Genomic DNA, 27,835 nt, shown 5'->3' with positions numbered 1-27,835 from the left:
ATTGAGGCCTTGGGGACGAGCAGAGCAGTCTCAAACATGTCCAAAACGTCTGGAGAGTGGAAAGCAGCCTGGCTTGAGGCTTTTATTGCGGTTAGGGGGTGGGCCTGGGTGAGGATTCCCATAGGAAGCAGGAAATTGGGTGGTTTGAATCTCTTGCAGGTGCTAAAGGGAGAACACTTGGGCTGCCCATCAGCTTGCGCAGGTGTGGGGCACAAGAAGAGGCGGGCGCGAGGTTTAAAAGCTGTTTGCAAACATCAAAATAGAGTTTAACTCTGGATTGCAAACATCCACACAGTCACCAATTTGTTCTTCCAATGTTACCACCCAAATTTCTCTTCCTTCTCCACTCTTACTACCCCTTTTGCCTCTAAGAAATTATCATCATCTTTGAATGTCTGTGGTAGATTTCTTTCCTTTTTTTATTGAGGTATAATTGACATACAACATTATATTCGTTTCAGGTATTCAACATGATTTGCTGTTGTTGTATATTGAGAAATGGTCACCACTGCATAAACACCATACATAATTAACAAAATTGTTTTTCTCCTGATGAGAATTTTTAAGATCTACTCTCTTAGCAACTTTGAAATATGCAGAACAGTGTTAATTATAGTCACCATGCTGTACATTACACTCCCATAACTTATTTATTTTATAACTGGATGTGTGTACCTTTTGACTCTCTTCACCCATTTCACTTACCACCACTCCCCCACCACCACCCCCCGGCAACCACCACCAGCCTGTTCTGTGTATCTCTGAGCTTGAGTTGGTTTGGGTTTTGTTTTTGTTGTTTTTGTTGTTGTTGTTGTGTTTTTTTGGTTTTTGTTGTTTTAGATTCCACATTTTTGTGAGATCATACAGTATTTGTCTTTCTGTCTGACATTTCACTCAGCATAATGCCCTCAGGGTTCATCCATGTTGTCACAAATGGCAAGATTTTGTTCTTCTTTTATGGCTGAGTAATATTCCTCTGTGTTTGTATGTGTGTGTGACAGTTTCTTTATTCATCCATCCATCGATGAACACTTAGATTGTTTCTGTATCTTGGCTATTGTAAATAATGCTGCAGTAATCATGGAAGTGCAGGTATCTTTTCTCATTAGCATTTTCATTTTCTTCAGATAAATACCCAGAAATGGAATTGCTGGATCATATGGTGGTTCTATTTTTAATTTTTTGAGGAACCTCCATACCATATTCCCTAATGTTAGCACCAAATTACATTCCCACCAACAATGCACAAGCGTTCCCCTTTCCACCAACACTTTTTATTTTTTGTCTTTTCAGTAATAGCCATTCTAAAAAATGCAATGTGATAGCTCACTGTGGTTTTGATTTATATTTCCCTGGTGATTAGTGATGTTGAGCACCTTTCATGTACTTGTTGACCATCTATATGTCTTCTTCGGAAAAATGTCTATTTAGATCCTCTGCCCATTTTTCTTTTTTTAACAAGCTTTAATTCACTTTATTTTTCTTGTATAAAACTATGTGGTGGCGGGACACCTGGGTGGCTCGGTTGGTTGAGCTTCTGACTGATTTTGGCTCAGGTCGTGATCTCAGGGTCCTGGGATTGAGCCCCGCTTCGGGCTCCACTGGAAGTCTGCTTGAGATTCTCTTCCTCTGCCCTTCCCCCTGTGCGTATGCGTGCTCCCTCTCAAATAAATAAGTAAGTAAGTAAATAAATAAATAAATCTTAAAAAAAAATCAAACTATGTGGTGGCTACAGCTGGAGCCTGGGTCCTCTGCACGGAGACTCTGGTGTGGGTCTTTACAAGATGGTCAGTGAATTCCTGATAGGGAGACTTGGTGAACACAGTCTCTTTCCAGAGGTCAGGGGTGAGAGAGCTGTAGGTCTTGGAAATGGCATCAAAAGTGGCATTGGCAAAGTTACCCAGGGTGGCAGTGTAGCCCCTGGCCAAGCTCTCTGCCCATTTTTTAATCAGGTTCTTTTTTGCTGTTGAGTTGTAGGACTTCTTTATATATTTTGTATATTAACACCTTATCAAATACAAGATTTACAGGTATTTTCTCCCATTCACTAGTTTGCCCTTTTATTTTGTTGATGGTTTCCTTTTTTGTATAGAAGCTTTTTAGTTTGATGTAGTCCCACTTGTTTATTTTTCCTTTTGTGGCCATTGTTTTTCATATCAAATCCAAAAAAAATCCTTGCAAGACTCATGTCAAGGAGTTTACCACCTGTCTTTTCTTCTAGGAATTTTATGGTTTCAGGTCTTACATTGAAATCTTTAATCCATTTTGAGTTTATTTTTGGTATGGTATAAGATAGTGGTCCAGTTTGATTCTTTTCTATGTGCCTGTCTAGTTTTCCCAGCACTATGTATTGAAGAAACTGTCCTTTTCCCATTGTCTATTCTTGGCTCCTTTGTCGTAAATTAATAGACCATATACATGTGGGTTTATTTCCAGGCTGTCTATTCTATGCCATTGATCTGTGTGTCTGTTTTTATGCCAGTACCATACGAATTTGATTACTATAGCTTTGTAATATAGTTTGAAATCAGGGAGCATGATACCTCCAGCTTTATTCTTCTTTCTCAAGATTGCTTTGGCTATTTGGGGTCTTTTGTGGTTCCATACAAATTTTAGGATTGTTTGTTCTATTTCTGTGAAAAATGCCATTGGGATTTTGGTAGGAATTCCATTGAATCTGCAGATTTCTTTGGGTAGTATGGACATTTTAACAATACTAATTCTTCCAATCCGTGAGCACAGAATATCTCCATTTATTTGTGTCTTCAGTTTCTTTCATCAGTGTCTTACAGTTTTCAGTATGTAGGTCTTTCACCTCCTTGGTTAAATTTATTACTAGGTATTTTATTCTTTTTGATGTAATTGTAGATGGGATTGTTTTCTTAATTTCCCTTTCTGATATTTCATTACAGATTTCTATTTTTAAAGTCCTCCCTTCTTTCCCCCAACATACCACTTTGTAGAGGTAGCTTTCATTAATGATAGCTGGTCTGTCTTCTAGACATTTCTACACATTTACAAATGTTAATTTTTAATTTAATTTAATTTTTTATTTTTTTGCAAATGGGATCAAGCAATACTACCTTTCTGCATCTTGCCTTTTTCACTGTGGACATCTGGGCATATGTTCTTATTGAGTACACATAAAGGTTTACCTCATTCTTTTATCAGCTACATAGTATAGAGTTATCTTAATTTTTTTTATTTTTTTTAAGATTTTATTTATTTACTTGACAGAGAGAGACACAGAGAGGGAACACAAGCAGGGAGCCCGAGATGCCAGGCTCCATCCCAGCACCCTGGGATCATGACCTGAGCCGAAGGCAAACGCTTAATGACTGAGCCACCCAGGCACCCCAATCTTAATTTTTTTTAAAAAAAGATTTATTTTATTTATTTTAGAGAAAGAGAGAGAGAGAGAGCCCAAGCAGGGGGAGGGGCAGACTCCCCACTGAGCACAGAGCCAGCCGCAGGGCTCCATCCCACGACCTCGCGATCAGGACCAGAGCCAAAATCAAGAGTCAGATGCTCAACCGACTGAGCCACCCAGGCACCCAGAGTTATCTGAATTTTTGATCAGTGCATTCTTTCTCTACTAGAACCAGTACAGCAGTAAACCCCCTCATATATTTCCCTGAGAACTTGTGTGACTACGTCTGTAGTGTAAATTAGTTAATATGAGACTGCCAGGTCAAAGGGTAGATGTGCTTTGTAGTTTGAGAAGTATTGCCACTTGCCTTCTGAAAAGGTGGAACCAATTTTTACTTCCATTCAGTATCTTGAGAATACCTATGTTCCTACACCACATTAATCGTCTATATTAACAATATTTTTAATCCTAGCCAATCTGATAAATAAAAAGTAACTTCACACTATTATTTTAATCTGTATGCTTTTCCACTGTAAGGTTGAGCATCTTTTTTTTGCTACTCACCATTTGTAGTTTTTGTAAGTTGCCTGTTTATTTCATTAACCTGTATTTAAATTATGTTATGCTGTTTTTCTTATTATTTTGAAAGAGCTCTTTCTATATTAAGGAAATTGGCACTTTTTTATAATAAATGGGAACTATCTTTCCCAGTTTGTTTTTGTCCTGTCACTTTGTAAGTGGTATTTTGTATTTTACTAATTTTTAAATTTTACATATTCACATTTATCACTCTTCTATGGCTTCTAAGGTTATAAAATATTTGCCCCACGTAAATATTTTTCTAACATTTTTCTCTAATATTCTTTGTAGTTTTAAAATACTTTTATGGTTTTCTTTTTATATTTAAATCTCCAATGTATCTGCAATTATTTTTTTATGAAATGAGTTAGAGATTCAATTTTATTTTTTCCACGATGTCTAACCAGTTACCCTTGCATCATTTACTAAATAACGTATCTTTCCCCACTTTTATTGTATCATAAGTTCCCATACATATTTGAACCCATATCCTGGGTATACAGATGTCCAGCATATGGACGCCAGATAATATTCTTGAATAACAGGATGTATGAAATCATAATCAGTACTGTGCAGTGAGTGGTGCTTTACTACTTGTTGACTCCTTGAGGCAAAGAAGAAAAATTACCAGCTGTCTTAAGACAATGGCATGCAAGCTAATAAAGAGCACCTATTTCAGTTTATATGCAGGGTTGTTTTTCCTCACGTCAGTAACCCAGCAGTTTATTAGATCACAACCTTCTAGCCAGAAACTCATTTTGGTTTCTCATTTAATCTTAAGCATTGCTGGTCTCATAAAAGCTGTTAAGTAATAGTAATGTTGAGCACTTATATTGTGCTTTTCGTCCCTAGGTGCTATCTAAACTTTAACTAATTAAATGCACTGATAAAAGGAAGGGATTTGCAGACGTCTTCAGGAAAACTGATATCTGGTTGCACACCTGTGAGGGGATGATTCCTAAAAAGCACTAACTCCCTCTTTGAATGGCACTCAGCAAAGCAGAGGAATAAAAAGCTGGTGACATTATTTCACTTCTTTTGAAAATTTCCTTGGGTATCTTCTAATTAGTCTGGTTAAACTCACCTTTTATCTATCTCCCCAGATATTCCCTTTCTACATTCCTGGGGGTATTCAACAAGCTTCTTTTGATGTTTTCCCTGTTGGTTAATCACAAAATCATAGAATCTTCAAACTGAGAGGAATCCTTATTGATCCTCCAGTTTTGAATGACTTAGTGCAATCCCTTTATTCTGTGGATGAGGAAGCCGAGGCACAGAGAAGCGAAGTGACTTACAAAACAGGTTGTACAGCTCACCGGGGACATGGCTGGGATCGAAGCCTAGACGCCTCACCCCTCTCTTAGCCCTCAGTCAGTTCTGTCCTTTGTTTCTCTCTGTGAGCATTTCAGTTTGCCTTTTGCTATTTTTAAAATTTTTTTTCTTTTCAGTTTCCATCCTTTCCCTACTTCTCCTCCCCTTCTTTACTTTCTGCCTCTTCTGTCTCTACTATCCTTACATGATCAGATCATGCTGCTTTTATTTCTCCTGATATCTCTCTATCCCTTCAAATATGGAGGCTCTTGTTGTTTTCTGTTGAGATGTTTTATTATTGGTCTCTACTCAAGCCCTCTCTGAAAAGCCATACTTCTTTCATTTCTCCCACAGTACATGCATAGAGGGAGTTAAGTTTTGCTTTGCTTTGCCTTTTCCAGCTGTAGTTGCTTCTCCTTTTATGAAGTTACTTCTCTAGTTTTGGTAAGTAGGCTAGGGTTTAAGTTGATGTTAAGTCCATTTTTGTCACAGAATTTGGTGGCTACTTTAACTGGTGAATTTCCCAGTAGTTTAAGAGTAACGTAATATTTAAAATCATATTCCATATTCAGGAAACAACACAAGATGTGACCATTTCAGAAAACTGTTATACAAGGTGCAAATATGTTGGACAAAAAAACCTTTCTGTAAGCCAAAGGCAGATCCAGTTCGGATCAAAATTGTGGGCAGATGTAGATACAGATGTAGACAGTGCATCTTGCTTCCAGGCAGAGACTGAGTCAGTTTAGAAATCCTCTGTTTCTACATGGTGGGTCAGTAGGCATCCAGAGATCTCAGAATTCCCAGGCTGAACCACACCCAGAGGCTTCACTCTGCCCTCGGATGCCCTTAGAAAGACCCCTTCCTAGAGCAGCGAAAGGTGCTTGGGGTGGAGGGTCGGTGTCTGTCACCAACCAGCTGGGTGATCTTGCACAACTTACATCACCACAGGGCCTCAGTTTTCTCAGGTATTAAAGTAAGGAAGCTGAGTTTTAAAGACTATTTAGGGCCTTTCCTTATTTACTCTTCAGTGAGTCAGTAATATCTTAACTAAAGCCAAAATGAATAATAGAGACCTAAATATAATTTATTTCAGACATACAACTAGTTAACTCAATAGAGAAGCAAAATTCTGCTGACCGTACCATGAGAATTTTCTGGAACTATCTCAATTTAAAATATTTTAATCTGTTTTCCTCATAAATACATGTGTACCTCTATCAGACCATGTGACCTGTTTGGGGGCTCACGACATGGGGACCACATAATTGTACTCACCCTTTGCAGATGCTGCCACTGAAGTTCCTCAAGGTTGTGGCCCTGGAGGCACTTCAGCAGGTGCAGAAAAACTCTGCGAAGTGGGCCCCATTCCATATGTTTTTCTGAATAAGCAGTTTGTGTTCTTGGCTTCATCTTTGCCATTCACCCATTAAAGAAAATTGAAATTGAAATTGTTTTTCTTTTGGGCGCCTGGGTGGCTCAGTCGGTTAAGCGACTGCCTTCGGCTCAGGTCATGATCCTGGTCCTGGGATCGAGTCCCGCATCGGGCTCCCTGCTCGGCGGGGAGTCTGCTTCTCCCTCTGACCCTCCCCCCTCTCATGCTCTCTCTCTCTCATTCTCTCTCTCAAATAAATACATAAAATCTTTAAAAAAAAGAAATTGTTTTTCTTTTATTCCCTGAGACTGTTTCCAGCAGGAAGTAAAATACGATTTGATGGAAATGATGATGGCCACTCACAAATCTACCCAATTATATCAACCCAGATTAAATTATCACCTAGTTTACAAAGTCTAAGTAGAAACTGTCACCTTTGGGAGGGGCTCAGATAAGAGCTAATTGGTAACCTCATAATCCACCCACAGTGAAGTGCTTGATTAGCCAAAGTTTCCGTCCTGTGAGAGGGGTGGGGAACAGCTGACCAGAGAAGTTTTCTGTTTATGCACAAACCTCCCAGCACTGAGCCATTATAAGGAGCTCAGGGGCACCTGGCTGGCTCAGTCAGTTGAGCGTCTGAGTCTTGGTTTCAGCTCAGGTCATGATCACGGTCGTGAGATCGAGCCCTGCATCGGGTTCTGCGCTCAGCAGAGAGTCGGCTTGAGATTCTCTTCCTCTGCCCCTCACCCGACTCATGCTGTCCCTCTCTTTAGAAAGAAAAAAAAAAGGCGCTCAAAAGCTAGTTATGGGAAAATGGGGTTTTAACAAACTTTTTGAAATAGGAAAACATTGTACTAGTTATTTCCTTTTTTTCCCCCTTTTTGAGTAAGTTCTACGCCCAATGTGGGAGAACTCACAACCCCAAGATCCAGAGTCGCGTGCTCTGCTGACTGAGCCGGCCAGGCGCCCCTAGTTATTTTCTTTTTAAGAAAAATAATATGGTGGTATGCTTTTTATTTTCTATTTTTAAGGACTTACAATTAAGAACGGTAAAATTTAGAATTGAATAGAGATTCAGAATGTTCTCACTGAGTGTTAGGGTTTTCAAACCTGAGCAGAATCTACAGACTGCTTTTCCTAACTCTCCACGAACTCACCTGACTGGGATCACTAGACTTCATGGTATCCACATGTTAATGCTGAGAAATGGCACTCAGAGAAAAAATAGTGAGCACAACCTATCATGGTCCTCTGGCCAAGCAAATGCAAACTAAATTATATTTGAAATCATTTTACAGTGTGTGACAGTTTTGATTCTTTGATTTCATCAAGCTAGCTTGTTACTAGTGAATGGCAGGTGGCTTTGTTTACCATGAATGGGGTCTTCTGGCGCGACTTTTGAGGAGGGGCCATTTGTCAAGTGCAACATCCCTCTTCATCACAGTATTCCCAACAGTTGTCCAGAATCTAGATGTTACACAATGACTGAGGAGTGCTTGTATTGAAATGGAAGGTAACTTGACACATCAGGGGAAAGCAATGAGCCGATGCATAAAGAAATTCAATGAGAAAGAGTTTTTTTCTTTTTTTCTTGCCCAAGTTACTAGTGGTCTGTCCCTCTCCCCTGTAGATTTTGAATGGTGTGGTGGTGCCAAGGGAGTGAAGGTAACGGACATAAAAGAATCATTTGTGCCCTTTTCCCAATCCCACAGATCTCTATTGGCCACAGACCTTGAACATGACACTGCAATTTCCTGGTGCCACACATGAGTAATAAGCAGCTGTTTCTGAAACTATGGTTTGGAGAAGGCAGCACTAGGTTATTTTTTAACTTAATTGTAATTTTTGATTGGTCTGCAAGAAAGTAAATCAAATAAAGTCTGTTGTCTTAGTCTGCAAGAAAGCCATAGGCCTCAAATTCCAATGCTGACCATCTTGACCAGAATAGAAAGGGGGGAAAATGTGTGTGTCCCTGAGCTGGAAGTTCAACCAGGCAGCTTTCGTGGGCTCTGCAGTCCCAGAAGGGTAAGCATAGTTGGTATATCGGTCAGCCAGCTGGAGGATGAAAAGTGACATTGGATGACTCCTTGAGTTTTAGAAATACCTGAAATGATGAGTGCAAAGAATTCGTACAAAGATTGCAAAAATAAACAATAGCAAAATTGGGAAGAAGATACCAGCTGGATCCTTATCCTACCGTGTGATGAGAGGACACATAATTTTAAATCACAAATGAAAGTGTGTATTCTTCGACTACCTGACCAGTAAAATACCTCTGAAATAATCACATATGCATACCCTCTGACTAAGTCAATCAGACTAGTACCTTCCTTAGTACAAGAAATTAAGTGTAATGGAAAACAGAAGCAAACTCATTTTCTCTATTTTGGGCATCTGCCTTTTCTCAAGCAGATGGGCAGCTTGGTATGGAGAAGGTGAAGGAGAAGTGCAGGGGGTTAGCAGATGGGGGAAGAGCTACAGATGTTTTCTGCTAATTACTTTGTCTGATTTTGTTCAAGTAGACTGGCCACTTGGGGAAGATAAGTGGAGGGATAACTAAACCTCATCTCAGAGGTCCAGTTCACCTTCACTCCTGACATCCTGAAATGACCACCTCGTTAACTAAAACCACTAGCCTTGTTACGCTAAACATGGAATGGCCTTGTGACTTTTGATGGATTATTATAAAGTTACATTAACCTGTGATTAATTACAAATCTCAAGTGTTTGAAAGAAGGAATCAATCTAAATCATATAAAATTTCTGTTTAGATTAAGATAAATAGTAAGCTATTATTTATTAATCACATGCTCTAAGTTAGACATTATGTCCAGTGCTTTCATTATATTAAATCTGATCCATCCCTCAACCTTGCAAGGTAGATATTATCCTAATTTTTCAGTTGAGGAACTGAGCCTCGAAAAGGTTAAGTAACTTGCCAACGTCTCATGGCTGGAAAGCGGATGAACTAGAATTTGTACTCAGATCAGCTTTGCCTTTTCCACTATGCTTTGCTGCTTCCCAGTACCCAAAGACAACTAAGTTCTGAGGGAGTATGGAAACTGTAATGTCAGCCTCTCTGGGAGATTCCCTGATGAATCAAACGACCACACACACCAGGAAAATACAGCCAAGTTGTCAAGAAGCAAAAACTATGATAGTTAGGTTTTGTTTTGTTTTTTTTTAAACAAGCTTTGGCCCGTTTTATTAAGGAAGCACTTTTGTGGTTTACTTTGTCCTGATCAGTCCTGGCTTGCTCTTAGTGATATCAGAATCCCCTGGATCAACTCTAATCTAAATACACAGTTCGTAGAACTTTTCCCCATGCTGGGCCCTGTTGAAGACTGTGGTTACTCTAGGCAGTAACACTACCTAGGGAGGTGCTCCAATTTAGGGTTGACATAGAAGAGTTCTCATATCTGGCTTCTCTCAGCCTCTGCCCTTGGCCAATTTGTTGGCTTGTTGGACATTTGACTTTGTCCTACCCATAGTCGTTTTCCAGGTCCATTGGCATCCTGGCAGGTCTTTTCTACTTTGTTCTCAGTTGGAACCTGAAGGTAGTGGCTCCTCGGGCTTTGGTCGTCTTTGAGGCCACCATCTTCATGATGTTTATGGAATATGTCCCTAACCTTAACCCCCCACCAAGATGGCTAGGAACTGGGAGTGAAAGTTACAAGACTCTTGGAGGCAGGAGGAGGTGGTGGGGGTAGGACACTTGATTTCTTTTTAAGCAATTATCCAAAGCAAAGTTATACCTGATTTTTATTTTTTAAAGGATGTGGTAATTTTTTAAGATTTTATTTATTTATTTGAGAGAGAGAGCATGCACGAGAGTGGGGTGAGGGGCAGAGGGAGAAGCAGACTCCCCGCTGAGCAGGGAGCCCGATGCGGGGCTTGATCCCCAGACTCCGGGATCATGACCTGAGCCGAAGGCAGACGTTTAAGCAGCTGAGCCACCCAGGTGCCCCTCTATGTCTGATTTTTAAAAAGAACCCTAGGAGATTTCATACCTAGAACCTACTTCTTTGTAGTGATGAAACCTCTAGACCAGAAGCCAGAAGAGCTGGATTCTATTTCCAGTGCTGCTAGTAGTTGTATTCAAAGACAAGCTTTAAACCTCCTAAATATATCTGGACCTCTGGAACATTATAAGTCTGAAGTTTTCTTTTCTATAATATTAAAGAAATATATGTAAATTCTAAAATAAATATACAGAGTATTACCTCACTTTTCTGGAGGAAAAACTTTCAGCATCTTCAGCTCTTTGGAACGTGGCCATGAACCTAAGCTAACAAATAGGAAGAACAATTAATTAAGTATAAAGAGCAAAAAAAAAGTTCCTGAACAGCTAAGCAGCCACCGGGCCCACGCACTCTTTATGCTTCTCCCTAAATCACACAGCAGAATGATTAAAAATGTTTGTGACACAGAGATAGCCCTAACATGCAGCTGCTGCCCAGGAGAAAAACAGGAAGGCATCCCCAGTCAGTCAACAAGAACTTATGTCCCTGGCAGAGAAGGAATACTTAAAACAAGTATGAGACCCCTTCTTTGCCTTTGGGCAATTTACATTCTTAGACTGCTCCATATAAAATCACCATTTTTATATGTTCAATCTAGTTGGATAAGCAAAACAATCACATGTTAAACAATAGTAAAGAGCACAAAACAGCATCAAGTTCTGTATTAAATTATATGATATAAAAGTAAATTATATGAAGCACAAAAGATCTGTAACAGCTGAAGTAGCCAACGATAGCTTTCCAGATCAAGCTGACTAGATCTGAGCCATGAAGCCTAGGTGAAATTTAAGTAAGTATTAAGAAGTGAAACCAAAGATAGAGGAAATGACATGAGGAAAGGCACAAGAGAAAAAGTAAGCATATTCTACACAGGGAAAAGTTTTCTCACAGTGGAAGATACGTAGTAGGAAATGGAAAATGAGCTTGGATAAATAGTATGGAATCAGCTTATGGAGACACTCGCACACCAAGCAAAAATGTAAGCTCCGGTCTTGGCCGGTTCACTCGTATACGGAGTATCTAGGACATAGTCACTCAGTAGAATTTTATGAAATGAATGAGTGAAGAGTTCTTATTAATAATAAAATAAGAATTCACCAAGATTTGGAAGAAGAAATGATACTTGATAAAAATGATGTCCAGAACTGATTAGTATATATGCTGGATGGACCAAAGGGAAAAGACTGGCATCCAGAAATAAAACTAGAAGATGATCTCCTTAATCTAGAGAGGAGTGATTAATAGCTGGGGCAAGAGATATTCTGGCACCAGAGATATTCAAAACAAAATCAACGTGAACCTTGAAAACATTATGCTGAGTGAAAGAAGCCAGTATGAGTCTATTTATATGAAATGTCCAGAAGAGGTAAATCTATAGAGACAAAAAAAAAAAAAAAAGATTATTGATTCCCTAGGGCTTGGGGGAGGGGGGACAGGTTACGGGGGAAAGAGGAGTAACTGCTAATAGGTACAGGATTTCTTGCAAGTGTTGATGAAATGTTCTAAAATTGACTGTGATGATGGTACACAACTCTGTGAATATACTAAAAACCATTTAACATAGGTGAATTACATGGCATGTGAATTATATGTCAAAGCTGTTATTAAAAAGGAGAAGGAATTAATAAATGTGGTGAATGACAATATATATCTGTTTGATGGAGAAAATGAACCACTTACTGTAGACTACATAATTTCCAGTTCGATTCTCATGGAAATAGCAAAAATATCCGCTAACACCATCATTACGTAAAATTATTTTAGGATCACTGGATGATGAAATAAGACATGAAACGTAAGTAAGAGATATAATATTAGAAAGGAAGGGACCAAGTTATTACTTTCAGAAAACCTGAAAGAATCACCTAAAAATGATTTGCATTCATGAAAACTCATAATATAGTTATATTTATAAGATATACACAGATGTCAGTATATTCTAAATACCAACAATAGCTAATAAGAAAAATGTTATATAAAAGTTTAACCTTGAAATAACCTAAATAATAGGATGGGTAGCTTATATAGGGAAAAAACCCAAAATTTTATTAAGCAATAACAAATGAAGATTTCATAAAATGGAGATATAGGTAAGGTTCTTAAATAGGGAGAATAAATATTATAAAGATACCAGCCCCCAAATTAACTTTTTTTAAAGATTTTATCTATTTATTTGAGAGAGTGAGTGAGAGAGAGCACGAGCAGAGTGGAGGGGCAAGGGGAGAGAGAGAAGCAGACTTCCCACTGAGCAGGGAGTCTGATGCGGGGCTCAATCCCAGGACCCCGGGGCAGACATTAACTGACTGAGCCACCCAGGTGCCCCCAAATTAATTTTTTAAAGCACATTGAAGTCTACAAGTAGGAATAAATTTACATTTCTGGCAGTGTAAATTTGGTGAAGTATTTCAAAAGCCTTCAAATTGTTCTCGGCCTTTATCTCAAGGAAGTTTTCTAATAGGAAAAAAAAAAACTTTATGGGGTGCCTACGTGGCTCAGTTGGTTAAGCATCTGACTTTGGTGCAGGTCCTGATGTCCTGGGATCGAGTCCCACATGGGGTTCCACACTCAGTGGGGAGTCTGCTTCTCCCTCTCCCTCTCCCCTCTTCTCTGTCTCTCTCTCAAATAAACAAAATCTTTAAAATAAAAGAAAAAAAAACCTTATGCATAAGATGCCCAGTCTTCTGCTTTAGATCCTAGATGATAAATTTCATGTCTTCCTCCACGTCCTCCCTTCAGTTTCTCCAAACAACCTTTACTCACCTGGTTTCTGGACTATTCTAGATACTGATGTTTTCCCCTAAATGGACCCTATTTTGTCAGTGCATCTCTGAATGTGTCATTAACCTTGGTTGTTTAGGAAAGAGTAACATAAGTAAAACCAAACTCAGCTGAACTGTTTTTACCACAATTTAGAAATAACCCTATGACACATTGGAAAGTGTTTACCGGTGGTTGGTATAAGATTTGGTAGTGGTTATTTCTTAGAAAGTGTATCATGGTGGTGGCATTAGGAGTACATGTTACTGGGCTTCATCAAAGTTAATGGTTCTTGAGAAAACATAAATAAAGCAGGTCAACCTATGGCTTCCTGACGGAAGTGTAGAGGAGAGTAAGTGAAAGAATTGTGGAAAATGTACTTGCTTGACTCAAAAACCAGCCAGCATAATTTCTACCCCCTTTATAAAGAAAAAAAAAAAATCCACTCTTATAAAGCAGTGAACCTTAATTTTCTGTTCATTTTCTGCATCTTAATACAAAAATAATATACATTTTTTTTAAAAATGCAAAAAAACCCTATATATCTACAAAGTAAAAGACTTGCTTTTCCAACTTGTTCCCTTCCTTAGAGTTGACTACTGTTATATTCATTTTTAAAACATCATAAGATTATCCCATGATGTTTAAAAACAAAACTTGGAGTTTTTTATCTCCAATATTATATATAGCTTCATTTTTTGCAAAATACATTATTACATTCCTTGTAGTCTTTCTATCTGCTACTGCTATCTATTCACCTTGACATCATAATTTCTCCTTAGGTATGATTTACCACAGTGCCCTCAGATGTTGTTTTTATGTAAAATTGTCATTTTAACTCTGTATTTATTTGAAAGTATCCAGCTATTACCAGTTATTTTCAGCTATTTCCAAAGTAAATTTAATCTTCATTGTTTTATATCAGAATCAGCATGTATATGCAGATGCATGAATGAGAGAGAAGGCAGATTTTTTTTCCTGTTAGTATTGTACTACTGAAGTCTTTGAAGCCCATTCAGTATTAGTTAAGTGAGGTGGGATCTGACTAACCACTGTTCCAAACTCATGGTTGTTTGCAGGCCAACAGGTAAGGTAATGGTGGGAGGCAGACAGATGCAAAATAGCAGGACCTAGAAGGGACAACTGTGGGCTGCAGAGCATGTGCCTCAGTAGGAGCAAGCAGCCCCTACTCACAGCCAGGATCCTCATCATGTTGGAATTCAGGCCTACTTTTGCTAAATCTGATGATTTTTCAAAAGAAGCCAAAATTCCGGATTTTTCTGTGAAATCTCCCAGTTTTCAAATTGGCTCATTTTCTAAAACACTGAGAGATTTAAAAACAAAACAAAAAAACCCTCAGGCTGAATGTGGCTCTTAGACTGTCAGATCACAACCTCTTTATGTTAACATACTTAGCAGCAGCAAGGGAAACCTCATTTTCCACGTTTGTTACATGTTTTGGGGGAGATGGCAAAAAAGCTATACCATTAACTCATCAGAGGATAGGTATTGTTGAATTTACAACATAAAATTCTACATTAATATTTACCTTGTACATTTTCTATTTTGGGAAATCCACCACACCCCTCTTATACCACACCATAACGGTAAGTTGGTCTATAAAGTAGCATTCCCCATTTGTTGGTCCTCAATCCCCTATATCACACTACAGAGAAAGAGGAATACAAAAGAAGTTTCAACATCTTCATTTCCCAACCTCCAGTGGTTTAAACCAGAGAGTTCTTTTGGAGTGAAAATACTATGTCTTTTCTTCCTCAGAGTTGCTGAGAAATTATAATTAGAGGTTTTCCTGTTGTGTAAAGGAAAGGAATTCCAGTCTTCCTGTGTCTGCAAGACTTCTGTTCTCAATGGATCTGCTTCCCTGTCCCATTTCTCTTTCTGCAGGTGATAGAGGGGAAGCTGGCTCCATTCTTGGGCAAGGTCATTAAATTTGCCACCTCACACGTGTACAGCTGCAGTCTTTGTAGCCAGAAGGGGTTCATCTGTGAAATCTGTAACAATGGAGAGATCCTCTACCCTTTTGAGGATATTTCAACAAGCAGGTACAGACTCTCTTGTCTTATAAAAGTATACCTGAATATGTCACATGCAGTTTTATTTGGTCAGATCTGGCCAACTTCTGGTCTTGTACTGTATCTCTGTCTCTTCGCTTGTATCAGATTTCCCTTATTCTTGGAGAACATTTTTACCCTTTGGTTTCCTATATTTATTCCCAACTCACTTCACTATCTTTATCTAGAATGAGATAACAGAGTTGCAAAGAAACATCACCTATCTCTGCCTTCTTAGGTAACGAAGAGCGTTCAGATTCATTTTTAGAGTGAAGATCAGGGAGGAAGAATCCTCACAATACTTCAGGGCTAAGTGATAGGCAATGGGAAATCACAGTCTGAGAGCAAGGCTAAAACTGGACCGACCGCCAGGCATAAAACTACAAGACCCTGGGGAACAGCTGTCTGGCTCACCACATGCTTTTCTCCACAGATGCGCTGTAGTGTGGTGATGAAAGTTTTAGGATCCAAAGGAGAGAAAAGTGGGAGTTTGTGTGGGATTATTTTTCTAACCAAAGTAATATTTGGGCATCATCACATTCATTGATTGATGGATGATTTTCTTCCCGCACTAACTTGAGAGTGGGGTTTTTACTATTGCTTTTCTTGAATCACAAAATGATACATATCACTTTTCCTTTCATTCCAAAAGCATCCTAGAAATATATACTGTTTATGTGTCTGTGCACTGGCTTCTTTGGCCATGAAATCATGCCTCATTTCCCACCCAGCAGGGCTCACTTACTCTGTGGTTCAGAACAGAAGGGGAGGCATGTAGCCAGGGAGGTCTGAAGCATGTAGGGTGAAGCTACGATATTAAGAGTTGACTCAGCCCTTCTGGCCTCTTCTTAAACCCAAAGACTCTTTGTAAACATACAGGAACTTGGGTTGGCCCCACACACAGAAAGACACATACACACACACACACACACACACACACACACACACACACACTTCAGCCTCGTTTCCTGAGTACAGGTACTTAACTCATAGCCTAGAGATTATAGACTTCTTAAAAACGTACACCACACAAAAACTTGTACACAGATGTTCATAGCAGCATTCATAATAGTCAAAAAGTGGAAACAACATAAATGTCCATCAACTGATGAATGGATAAACAAGATGTGGTATATCCATACAATGGAATATGATTCAGCCTGAAAAGGAATCTGACTGCCACATGCTACCAGTGTGGGTGAACCTCAAAAACATTATGCCAGGTGAAAGAAGGCAGACACAAAAGGCCACATATTTTATATTCTGTGTATATGAAATGTCCCAAATAGGCAAATCTATAGAGACCAAAAGTAGATTAGTAGTTGCCTGGGGCATCGGGGAAAGGAAAGTGAGTAACTCCTAACGGGTACAGATTTGTTTTAGGAGTGACAAAAATGTTCTGGAATTAGACTGTGGTGATGGTTACAAGGTCTTGTGAATACATTAAAAATCAGGGAATTGTATATTTTAAAAGAATGAATTTCATGGTATATATATTATATCACAATTGAAAGTATTTAATAAAAAAATTAAAATTAAATTTAAAAATGCTTCCAACTGTATAAACTATATGCTGGGTCACAAAACAAGTTTCAGATTTTTTTTAAAGATTTTATTTATTGAGAGCAAGAGAGAGAGCGAGAGAGCACAAGCAGGGGGCAGGGGCAGAGGGAGAGGGAGAAGCAGACTCCCCACTGAGCAAGGAACCCGATTCTGGGCTTGATCCCAGGACCCTGGGATCATGATCTGAACCGAACGCAGACACTTAACTGACTGAACCACCCAGGTGCCCTACAAGTTTCAATAAATTTTTAAAATTGAAACCATACCAAGTATATTCTCTGACACATTGAATTAAGATCCCCAATAGAAAAAAATCTGAGAAACCCTCAAATATTTGGAAATTAAACAATACACACTAAAAACATATGGGTCAAAGAAGAAATAATTACAAGAGAAATTTAAAATATTTTTGAGTGAATGAAAATGAAATATAAAATGTCAAAAGGTATGGAATGCAGCTAACATAGTATTTAGAGTGAAACCTATAGCTATAAACATATCATGAAAAACATGTCAGGGAAAAAAAAGAAAGGTCTGAAATCCATTACCAAAAAAATCCACTTTAAGAAACTAGATAACAAAGAGCAAACTAAGCCCAAAGCAAGCAGAGGAAAAGAAAGAGTAAAGATTAGAGCAGATATCATTGAAATGGAAGACAGAGAAAGAGTACATCAGTGAAACCACAAGTTGGTTCTTTGAAAGAATCAACAAAATTGACAACTCTTTGGCTAGACTGAACAAGAAATTAAGAGAAAAGACACAACTACTCAAAATCAGGAAGGAAAAAGCAATTAAAAGAATTAATAAGAGATACCATAAATGACTTTATTCCAACAAGTTAGACAACTTAGATTAAATGGATACATTTCTAGAAAGACAAATTACCAAAACAGACTCAAGAAGAAATAGAAATATGAATAGCCCTATAACAAGTAAAAAAACTGAATTAGTCATTTTTAAATCTTCCCATAAAGAAGCCAGATGGCTTCACCGATGAATTTTGTTGAATATTTAAAGAAATAATACCAATACTTCACACAGGGATAAAGAGGGGCATTACATAATGATAAAGGGGTCAGTTCTCCAAGAAGACACAATACTCCTTAACGTGCACAAGCAGAGTCAAGATACATGCGGCAAAAAAATGAATAGAACTACGAGGAGAAACAAACCCACAACTATACATATATATCCACTATTAGAGAGACTTCAACACCCCTCTGTTAGAAACTGACAGATCCAGCAGGCAGAAAATCAGTTTAAGCATATCGTTAAACTGAAAGGCACTATCAGTCAACTGGATCTAATTGACGTCTCTGCCAATTCATGTTGTTCATCCAGCAACAACAGAATATGCATTCTTCTCAAGCTCACATGGAACCTTTAACAAGAGAGACCATATTCTGGGCCATAAAATACATCTGAACAAATTTACAAGAAAAGAAATCATGCAAAGTACGCTCCCAGACCATAATGAAATTAAACTAGAAATCAGTAACAGAACAATACCTGCAAGGGGCGCCTGGGTGGCTCAGTCGTTAAGCGTCTGCCTTCGGCTCAGGTCATGATCCCAGGGTCCTGGGATCGAGCCCCGCATCGGGCTCCCTGCTCAACGGGAAGCCTGCTTCTCCCTCTCCCACTCCCCCTGCTTGTGTTCCCTCTCTCGCTGTGTCTCTCTCTGTCAAATAAATAAATAAAATCTTAAAAAAAAAAAAAAAAGGAAAAAAAAGAACGATACCTGCAAAATCCCAACACATTTGGGGATGAAACAATGTATTTCTAAATAACACGTGAGTTGATAATTTATGTCCACACAAAACCCTGCACACAGATGTTTATAGTGGGTCTACTCATAATCGCCAAAACCTGGGAACAACTGACATGTCCTTCAGGTGTGGTTGGATAAATAAACTGTGGTATATCCATGCGATGGAATATTATCCAGTGATAAAAGAAAGAAACTCTCAGGCCGCAAAAGGACATGGAGGAAACTTAAATGCATATTACAGAGTGAAAGCCAGTCTGAAAAGGCTACATACTGTACGAGTCCAACTATATGACATTCTGAAAGGGGCAAAACTGTAGAGACAATAAAAAATAAAATCAGTGATTACCAGGGGCTCAGGAGTACATAAGGAAAAATGAATAAGTAAAGCACAGGAGATTTTTGGGGGCAGTAAAATTATTCTGCCCATTATACATTGGTCAAAACCCTTAGACCTGTACAACATAGAATGAACCTTAATTTAGACTATGGACTTTAGTTGATAATAATGTATCAATATTGGTTCATTCGTTATAACCAATTTACCACACTAATGCAACTTGTCAATAATAGAGAAAACTGGAGGTGAGGGTAGTAATATGGAAACTGTACTATCTGCTCAGTTTTCCTGTCAATCTAAAACTGTCCTTGAAAATAAAGTCTATTAAAAAAAAAAACAAACACCACAATGCATCCAACTAAACAGTTGCCTCAAATACTAAAGCTGATCAATGTTAATAATCTTCATTAGAATAATTTTAGATTGACAGAAAAATCACAAAGATGGTACAGAGAATTCCCATATACCCCGCACCCAGTTTCCCCTATTAACATCTTACATTAATATGGTATATTTGTTACAATTCATGAATCAATGTTGATCCATTATTATTAGCTAAAGTCCATAGCTTTTTCAGATTTCCTTAGTTTTTACCTAATTTCTCAGACTTTGTCTTTAGGACATTGACAGTTTTGAGGAGCACTAGCCAAGTATTTTGTAGAATCCCTCTGTGGGGATAGACTTGATGTTTTTCTTATGATTAGACTGGGTTTTACAGATTTGGGGAGGAAGACCACAGACATAAAGTGCCATTCTCATCACATCAGACCACGGGTACATACTGTCAACGTGACTTACCACTGCAGTGTTTGTGTCAGGTTTCTTCACGGAAGGAACTCTTCTTGCCCCACCTTTTCCATATTATCCTACACTTAAGGAGTGAAGATTATGCTCCACTTCCCTTGGGAGTGGAGTTTATACAAAATTATTTGGAATTCTGCCCTGAGTGACTTGTCTCTTCTTCCCACTTATTTTTCCAAAGTATTTATTCGTATCAGCATGGGCATGTGCATGTTTATTTTACATTTTGGGTTATAAGCAAGATTACTTTATTTTGTTGCTCAAACTATTCCAGCTTTGGCCATCCAGCTCTTGCAGCTGGCTCCTGCATCACTTTGATATATCATTGTGGAGTTTCTGATTTTGATCATTTCCATACTTTCTTGTGCTACCAGATGTTCCAGCCTCATCATATACATTTCTTGCCCTAATCCTAGAGATAGCCATTTCTCCAAGGAGCCCAGGGTTCCTTTTAGTGAGAATATGAAACCAACATCAGGGCGCTAGGTTGCACACACATTTTTTAAAGCCCTCAGTCCCAGGACTTATCCCATGACTAGGGAGAGATGCTGCCCTCTGACTACATATCAGAATCTCCTGTGAGACTCGTTGGGTTTTTTTTTTGTTTTTTGTTTTTTAACTCTGAGAATCTATCTTCAAAGGCTCCCCATGTGGGGTGCCTGGGTGGCTCAGTCGCTAAGCCTTTGGCTCAGGTCATGATCCCGGGGTCCTGGGATCAAGCCCCATGTCGGGCTCTCTGCTCACTGGGAAGCCTGCTTCTCCCTCTCCCACTCCCTCTGCTTGTTTCCTCTCTCGCTGTCTCTCTCTCTGTCAAAATAAATAAATAAACTCTTAAAAAAAAAAAAGGCTCCGCATGTGATTCTGCATCATAGCCAAAAGAAAGAATCACTCCTCTAAGATAGCTGTGGCCATAGGCAGAGGTGCCAGACTCTTATAATCAGAATGACCACATTAGCACATCTGTGGGTTCAGGGAGCCCTTTACCCAGCAAGAAGGAATACGAATCTTCTGTTTCTGTCTTGGTCAGATGCAACTCTCTCAGCTTGGACAAATGTCTAAGAGCAAAGGAGTCCTCACCAGCTTCCCTGGAATTCCAGGTTTGATAATACTTTCCAGGAACCCATTGAAATGCTTTCTCTTGGTGTTCAGTTTCCAGTTAAACACTGGGAACAGTTCGTGCAAGCCTATGGGAAAGGACAAAAACAAACACGAATAAAAGATTTATTAAAGGAAAACTTTAATCAGAAATTGAGTTGCCGGGGCACCTGGGTGGCTCAGTCAGTCAAGTGTCTGACTCTTGATTTCAGCTCAGGTCATGATCTCAGGGTTGTGAGATCGAGCCCCATGTTGGGCTCCGCACTGGGCATGGAGCCTGCTTAAGATTCTCTCCCCCCCTCTCCCTCTGCCCTGCTCCCTCCCGTTAAAAAAAAAAAGAAAAGAAATCAAGTTGCAGATTGAAAACATGTCCATAAAGATGTGCTGAATAAATAAATGTGCTAAATAAAAATAAATGTGAATAGTGGGGTAATTTTTAAAATTTACATGTAACTGAAGGTAAAGTAATGTGATACCTGGAATTTGCTTCAAAATAATCTGATGGTGGCAAAAAATAATAATTTGACGGTGGGGGAGAGGGAGTAGATATAAATGAAAGGTAATTGTTGAAGCTAGGTGACAGGGGTTTATTATACTCTCTATTTTTGAATATGTTTGAAATATTCCATAATAAGACATGTTTAAAAATCTGTAAGTAAAAATCTTAGATATGATGTATTTAGTGAATTCGTCACCACATATCCTTGACCACCTTGCTAAAGTCAGCACCTCTGTGTCCTCAGAAATATACTTAATATCCCGTTAGATTCAAATATCATTTGAACAGCAAAATTACCACTCAGTAAAAAAACATTCCACAAGCATTAGAACGATCCATTCTTTGAATAAATGATCTATAGAGCATACTGTGTGCACTGGGCTGGGCCCTGGAGACCCACAGTGAACATGGCATGCTCCTCGCTCACACGAAGTTGACAGTCTCTACTAAGAGACACTGAGTCATTAGGCAGTTGTGTTGAGGTGTTGGAGGATCCACGGTCTAGGGGGTGGACCTGGAGCTCCAAGAAGGGGCATCACCCATAGGAGTCATGGACATTGTAGGGGAAAAAGCAGTCGCACAATTTCCTGCAACTGTCAGAGAGCTCTATGTTGAACTCTGAAGTGCTGATTTACATACTTCAGTTTTAGAATATACTTGGTTTTAACATGCTTATTTTATTGCGACCATGTGTCCAACACTGGTCAGCTCTTCAGACTTCCTTTTCCTTATTGAATTAATTGTTATGCAGGAGGAAGCTTCATGAATATGTCATTTAAAAATATAGTCCTACTATTAACTTTTAGAGCACTGTCTCTGACCAACTGAGAGAAAGTGTTGGGGTTGTAGGGAAATGGCACTAATATGTGTTAGTACTGTGCCAGCAATTTACATATCTCGTCATTTCGTTCTCAGGTCAGTGCTCTGAGGGAATACTGTCCCCTCCGTTTAACAACGGGGAAGCCTAGGTTCAGAGGAGGCAATGAACTTGACCCAAGAGATAAGGCCAAAACTGGAACCCAAATACATCTGACTCCAAAATCCACGCTTCCATCATCCATCACCTTTCTTCTGTACCTATAGTCTTCAAACAATTTTTGCAGTATACCCCCTAAAAGACATTGTGAAGAAATTATGTCCCAAGAAGGTTCCCCCCAAACTGTGATTTTGCATTCTCCCTATATGTGCCATCCTGAAAGTTTTTACACTTGGAGCAGTAGGCCAGAGTTAGATTAGGGTGGGGGAAGGATAGGCCTTTCTTCGGTAAAATGGCTGAGGGACTGTGGGAGGGGGTGTGGAGAGAGACCACAGTGGAGCTCCCTCCTCTGCACAATGCGAGGCCGGTCACGAGGCCCAGGGGGGCCTGTGGGAGCTGACAATGTGCCTTACTCAGGCTGAGTAGGCAGGCCCCCGTTTGCTGCTCCATCACCCCCACCTCCACTCAGACGATAATGCCCACAGTTTCACATTGAGGTAGTCTTTCTTCTCCAACACAAATTAATTACATACCTCTCTCTGATTTAAATAGGAAAACACTAAAATCCAAATTACAAGATTTTAAATACAATAGTAAGATCCAGAATCACAGAACTTAAGCCTAATCCAACATTTACACCCTTAGAAAAAGGAAAACACAGCTTTCAGAGAGATAAACATTCTGTTAAAACAGCAATAAAATTCCACATCCTAAAGAAAGAGAAGTGGCCAAACATACCCTCCTTGACTGAGAATAAGAAATAAAAGCTCTAACTTCCGAATTACAAATCAGAAGAGTAGACTGATACCACTCTAAGACTTAAGGGAAAGCAGTGACTATAAAATCAAAAAAAGAGTCACATATATCCACAGAGTGACCCAGGACTTAGATTTTTTTTTTTTTAAAAAATCCTTAAATTGCCTCCTATCCAGCTTTCTTTCTGACATCTCTACATATCACTAATCTGCTCTTGCTGCTACAGAGACCATCCTCCTGCACACATTTGTGTGAAGATGTCATTCCTGAATCTTGAAATGCTTCCAGATCACAAGTACATAAATACTGCATCTTAAAAACACTCAGCATGCATTTTAACATGGAACTTACAAAATATACCAACTATCGGGGCGCCTGAGTGGCTCAGTAGGTTAAGCGGCTGCCTTCGGCTCAGGTCATGATCCCAGGGTCCTGGGATCGAGTCCCGCATCAGGCTCCTTGCTCAGCAGGGAGTCTGCTCCTCCCCTGCCTGCCATTCCCCCTGCTTGTGCTTGCTCTCTGGCTCTCTCTATGCCAAATAAATAAATACAATCTTTAAATATATACATATATATACCAACTATCATAAATCAGTTCCATCCTGTCTGATCCATTTGGCTTTGTTAATTATTTCATGTGACATACAAATCATCCCCACAAGTTTTCCAGTATGGAAAACTGCACTTCAAGACTTCATGACCCCTATACCATTTGGGGCTGTATTTAGGTGTAGGTATACAATAAGAAGATTATACTTAACACTGAATCTGGTGTGTTCCATATAGTAGGCATTCCATAAATAGTTATTGTGTGGTTCAGCTCTCCTAGCATATCATGTACATTCACTAAGAACACCGACAAAGTTTTTTAAATAAACTGATTAGTTAAGAAAATTTAAAATACTTGCATCATCTGAAATAGAGAAAGATAGATTCTTTATGATCTCACTTATATGTTAAATCTAAAAAAACCACACATGTAGATACAGAGTTGTGGTTGCCAGAGGCAGGGGGTGAAGGTGGTCAAAAGGTAAAAACTTCCAGTTAGAAGATAAATAAGTTCTGGGGATGTAATGTACAGCATGGTGACTAAAGATAACAGTACTATATCATATATTGGAAAGGTGCTAAGAGAGTGGCAGATCCTAAAAGTTCTCATCACAAGAAAAAAATGTTTAACCACACGAGATGATGGATGTTAACTAAACATTGTGGTTATCATATCGCAATCTATACACCTACCAACTCATCATGTTGTGCACCTGAAACTAATACAATATTCTATGTCAATTATATCTCAATAAAACTGGGGGGAAATACTTGCAAAGATAGAGGAGCAAAGTGAAAGTCTGAATTCACTACTTTATATGTAAGCTTTATCTGTAAAGTTGAAGCAATTGACCTCTGTTTAAAGTATTTCTGTGGCATGAGCATCGGCCTGCCCAGGTCCCCAACATTCACTTGCCCCTGGGAAGGCATCCAAGGGAGGTGTTCTTCCTGTTGAGGGGGGAGGTCATTTGCAGCTCAGCGGTTACTCTTCTAAAAGGGTCCTGTGTTTTTTGAAGCACTAGGGTTTGGAGAAGCAGATTGAGCATAACTTGCCAGTTTTTCTTTAGGTAGAGTACTTGATCGCTCCCTCCCTTCCTCCAAGAAATAACGATTGCACTCAGGACCTTGAACTTATCAACACCAAACTCTTTTACCAGTTGAGTTAACATACTCTGACACCATGTCCAATTTGAACCCATTTCAAGAACATTTCCTACATATGTCTACTGAGAATGATCACTGGCCTCATAGAAAAATCCGTAACAAGTGAGTTTCATTTTAAAAACCAATTTTGTTAGGTTAACTTACAGAAAAAGAAGGCCACCCAAAGAACTCAGTCCAAGCCCCATTGCTTTCATCCATCTGGCCAAATTTCAGAAAGGCCCAGCTTGTACTGAAGAACATAGAGGCTCCTCCCAGCCCCCTTGTGAATTGGTCTGTGTCATTTTATGTTTCATGGCAATCCACACAACCCTGTGCCTGAGGACCTCAGCTTATTGGGGCATGGACTTTGGTCTTTGCCTTGGCACTTTCTGCACTTCCTCAAGCTTCTTGCACACAGTTTCCAGTAGCTAATAGTCGTCGAACCTTATAAAGGTTTGTTTAAAGGAGAGAAAGCAACCGCTTTATTACAAAGTATAGAATTACTTCTTGCCCTAGAAGATGCTGAGATGCATGGTTTTTCTCAGCACAACTTAAGCGGTCCACTAAGGGCTATGTGTTCTGTGCCCTCGTTCCCTTTGATTCGTCCCTGGAGGATAAAGGCAGAGAGGGCTTTGCCCAAAGCTGTCGCTTAACTTAGGTGCCTAGAAAATCACCAAACCCCAGATTTGTCAGCAGCCTTAACAAAGGCTCTTCCCTTTTTTGAGGAGCCAGTTACAGTTGGTCATTTCTTGAAAGAGAGTTTCATGTTTAGGCAGGAATGTTTTGGCAGGGCTTGGGGAGTAGAACAAAACTCCAGAGGCGAACGAGAGAGAAGCACTGCCCAGAAGCTGGTCTTTCCTTGTGGCTTCCTATTTGCTCAGCCTTAGTTTTTGTCAGTCCTTGCACAAACAGACTGAATACCTGGATTATTCCCTCATCTGGACGCAAATACACATACATTACATACCCTTTTCTCACTAAGCAGCCTGACACATTCCTTTGTTGGTAAATGGTTCCAAAACAAACAGTGTCAACTCACCTCCTGAGCAGAGTTGTGGGCGGCGCTTGGCGGGCGGGTTACATCCTGTTCAACAATAGACACAGCAGCCTTGGCGAGGCCCAGGCCGGGCTCCACGGAGGGACACTTCCCTAATGATATTTCCTTTCTGTGGCTTTTCTTGGGGAAGCAGCCACTCAGTGCGTATTGTGCTGAGGTGTGGGATTCCTGAACCGGCGAGAGAAAGTTCAGACGCCTCTTCCTCGGTACCTTTGCTCAGGAACCATTCATTTCCATCCGCTTAGTGCTTGTTCCTCTCTCTGCTATTGAAGAGGGGCAGAGTGAGGAACTTCCTCCATGTCCCTTAACACTGATGAGAAAGGATGAGATCCCTGCCTGTGTTCTAGGGTCATAAATTAACAGCGATGGAAAGGCCTGTGGAGAACATTCGGACACGGGGTTGGGGTGGGGGGGGTAGAAAAACTCAAGCCCAGCAAGCTCACAGGTTTTGTGAGTGCAGAAGCCTGAGTGGCGACTTACCAAGAGGCAATTCTACTCTTAGGCTGCATGACCGCCTGCTCTTAAATGTATTTATTGTGTCAGTGAAGGTTTTCCTTGATTAAAAAAAAAAAAAAAAACCCCTCAAACACAATGCTAGTTTTTTTGGCTTTTAAACTTTGGTCAAAGAGTAACTTGGTAAATAACATTTCACCTTGGCCTGGTGGCTCCTATATTCACATGTCAAAATGTTCCAGAAAGTCTGCTAACACAGACGAGACTTCTGTGAAACCCTCAGGGCTGACCTGACCCTTTATGCCATTAAGCCACTTTATAAATACAGTGCATTTATAAAGGCAGTCCTCGCCTGTGAGACTGCTGCCATTGTTTTTTGAAGCCACTTGGTCACTTGAATAGATGGCTAGCATCTCCACCTGGACTCATTTCTTACCAAGCCTCTTGTTAGGTGTCTGGTTAATACTGTGTAATTATCTTATCGCTACGCATTTCTGACAGCCTACTTTTTTGTTGATTAGAGGGGGTAATGTTCATCATTGTTTAACTCGTGTTGTAATTTTCTAACTATATAAAACTGGTGTGCATTATAGAAAGTGTGAAAAGTACACCAAAAGTACAAGAAGAAAATTCTCCATACATATGTATGCATGTTTACTTTTTAATAAAATTGACAATATATTGAATACATGGTTTTATATCCAGCTTTTTTATCACATCATATCAGAATAAGTTGATAGATAAGCTTTAATTGGCAGCTACTTTAACAGGAAAAAAATTTTATTGGTTCTAAAGTCTTTAAGATCCATTTTAAAAATAGAGGCAGACTGGCCCACTGATTTGCTGTGTGACCTTTCACAAGCCACCCCTCACCTCTGGATTTGCCTAGCTGATATCTGACACTGTTTTAAGCTCTTACAGACAAAGAAGTTAGAACTTTACTTCATTCAGCTCCTTTGCTTAGCATTTTATATTAGCCTGTTTGCTAGTTTGTCATGATGTTTTCAGCAAGGCTGACTATTTTTGATACAATTTACCTATAGGGATTAAGATATAAATGCAAATTGTGATTCAGTCTACCATTTTGAAATAATGTCAGCTCCATGAGGAAATGGACTTTTTTCTGTTTTGTTCACTGCTCAATTATCTGCATTTAGAACAGCACATAGTAAATGCTCAATAAATAATTCATGAAGCGTTTGCTTTATTTTTAGTTTTTCAAATATGTGCTTTTCCACATATTTTCTTTTATTTTAAATAACTTTTCAACTAATTTCAAGGAAACTGTCTACTTAAATGTAGACATTACCAAGATACATGACTTTATTGAGTAATAGCTAGCATTCTACCATA

At 39.3% G+C, this 27,835-nt stretch overlaps 1 protein-coding gene and 1 long non-coding RNA gene across 4 annotated transcripts in view; one reads left to right on the top strand and one right to left on the bottom strand.

The window, feature by feature from the left end:
* PLEKHM3 (pleckstrin homology domain containing M3) overlaps nt 1-27,835 on the top strand; it is a 153,761-nt gene that overhangs the window by 113,122 nt on the left and 12,804 nt on the right. For 2 of the 3 annotated variants that reach the window (XM_021702781.1, XM_021702780.2), the window contains exon 6: nt 15,320-15,477. In XM_021702781.1, the coding sequence (XP_021558456.1) occupies nt 15,320-15,477 (158 nt within the window). Of the gene's footprint in view, nt 1-15,319; nt 15,478-27,835 lie in introns of those variants that run through there. The other variant, XM_044913708.1, reaches the window with a different exon arrangement.
* LOC110591843 lies at nt 87-26,545 on the bottom strand. Its single transcript, XR_002481061.1, has 4 exons — nt 26,510-26,545; nt 26,012-26,197; nt 10,859-10,918; nt 87-241 (listed from the first exon to the last, which is right to left on the bottom strand). It is a non-coding gene; the product is annotated as an uncharacterized LOC110591843 (long non-coding RNA).

The sequence above is a fragment of the Neomonachus schauinslandi genome, chromosome 3 (assembly GCF_002201575.2).
Source record: "Neomonachus schauinslandi chromosome 3, ASM220157v2, whole genome shotgun sequence".
NCBI classification, from domain to species: domain Eukaryota; kingdom Metazoa; phylum Chordata; class Mammalia; order Carnivora; family Phocidae; genus Neomonachus; species Neomonachus schauinslandi.
The sequence above is the reverse complement of the archived record's forward strand: the minus strand, read 5'-3'. Positions and strand labels throughout refer to the sequence as shown.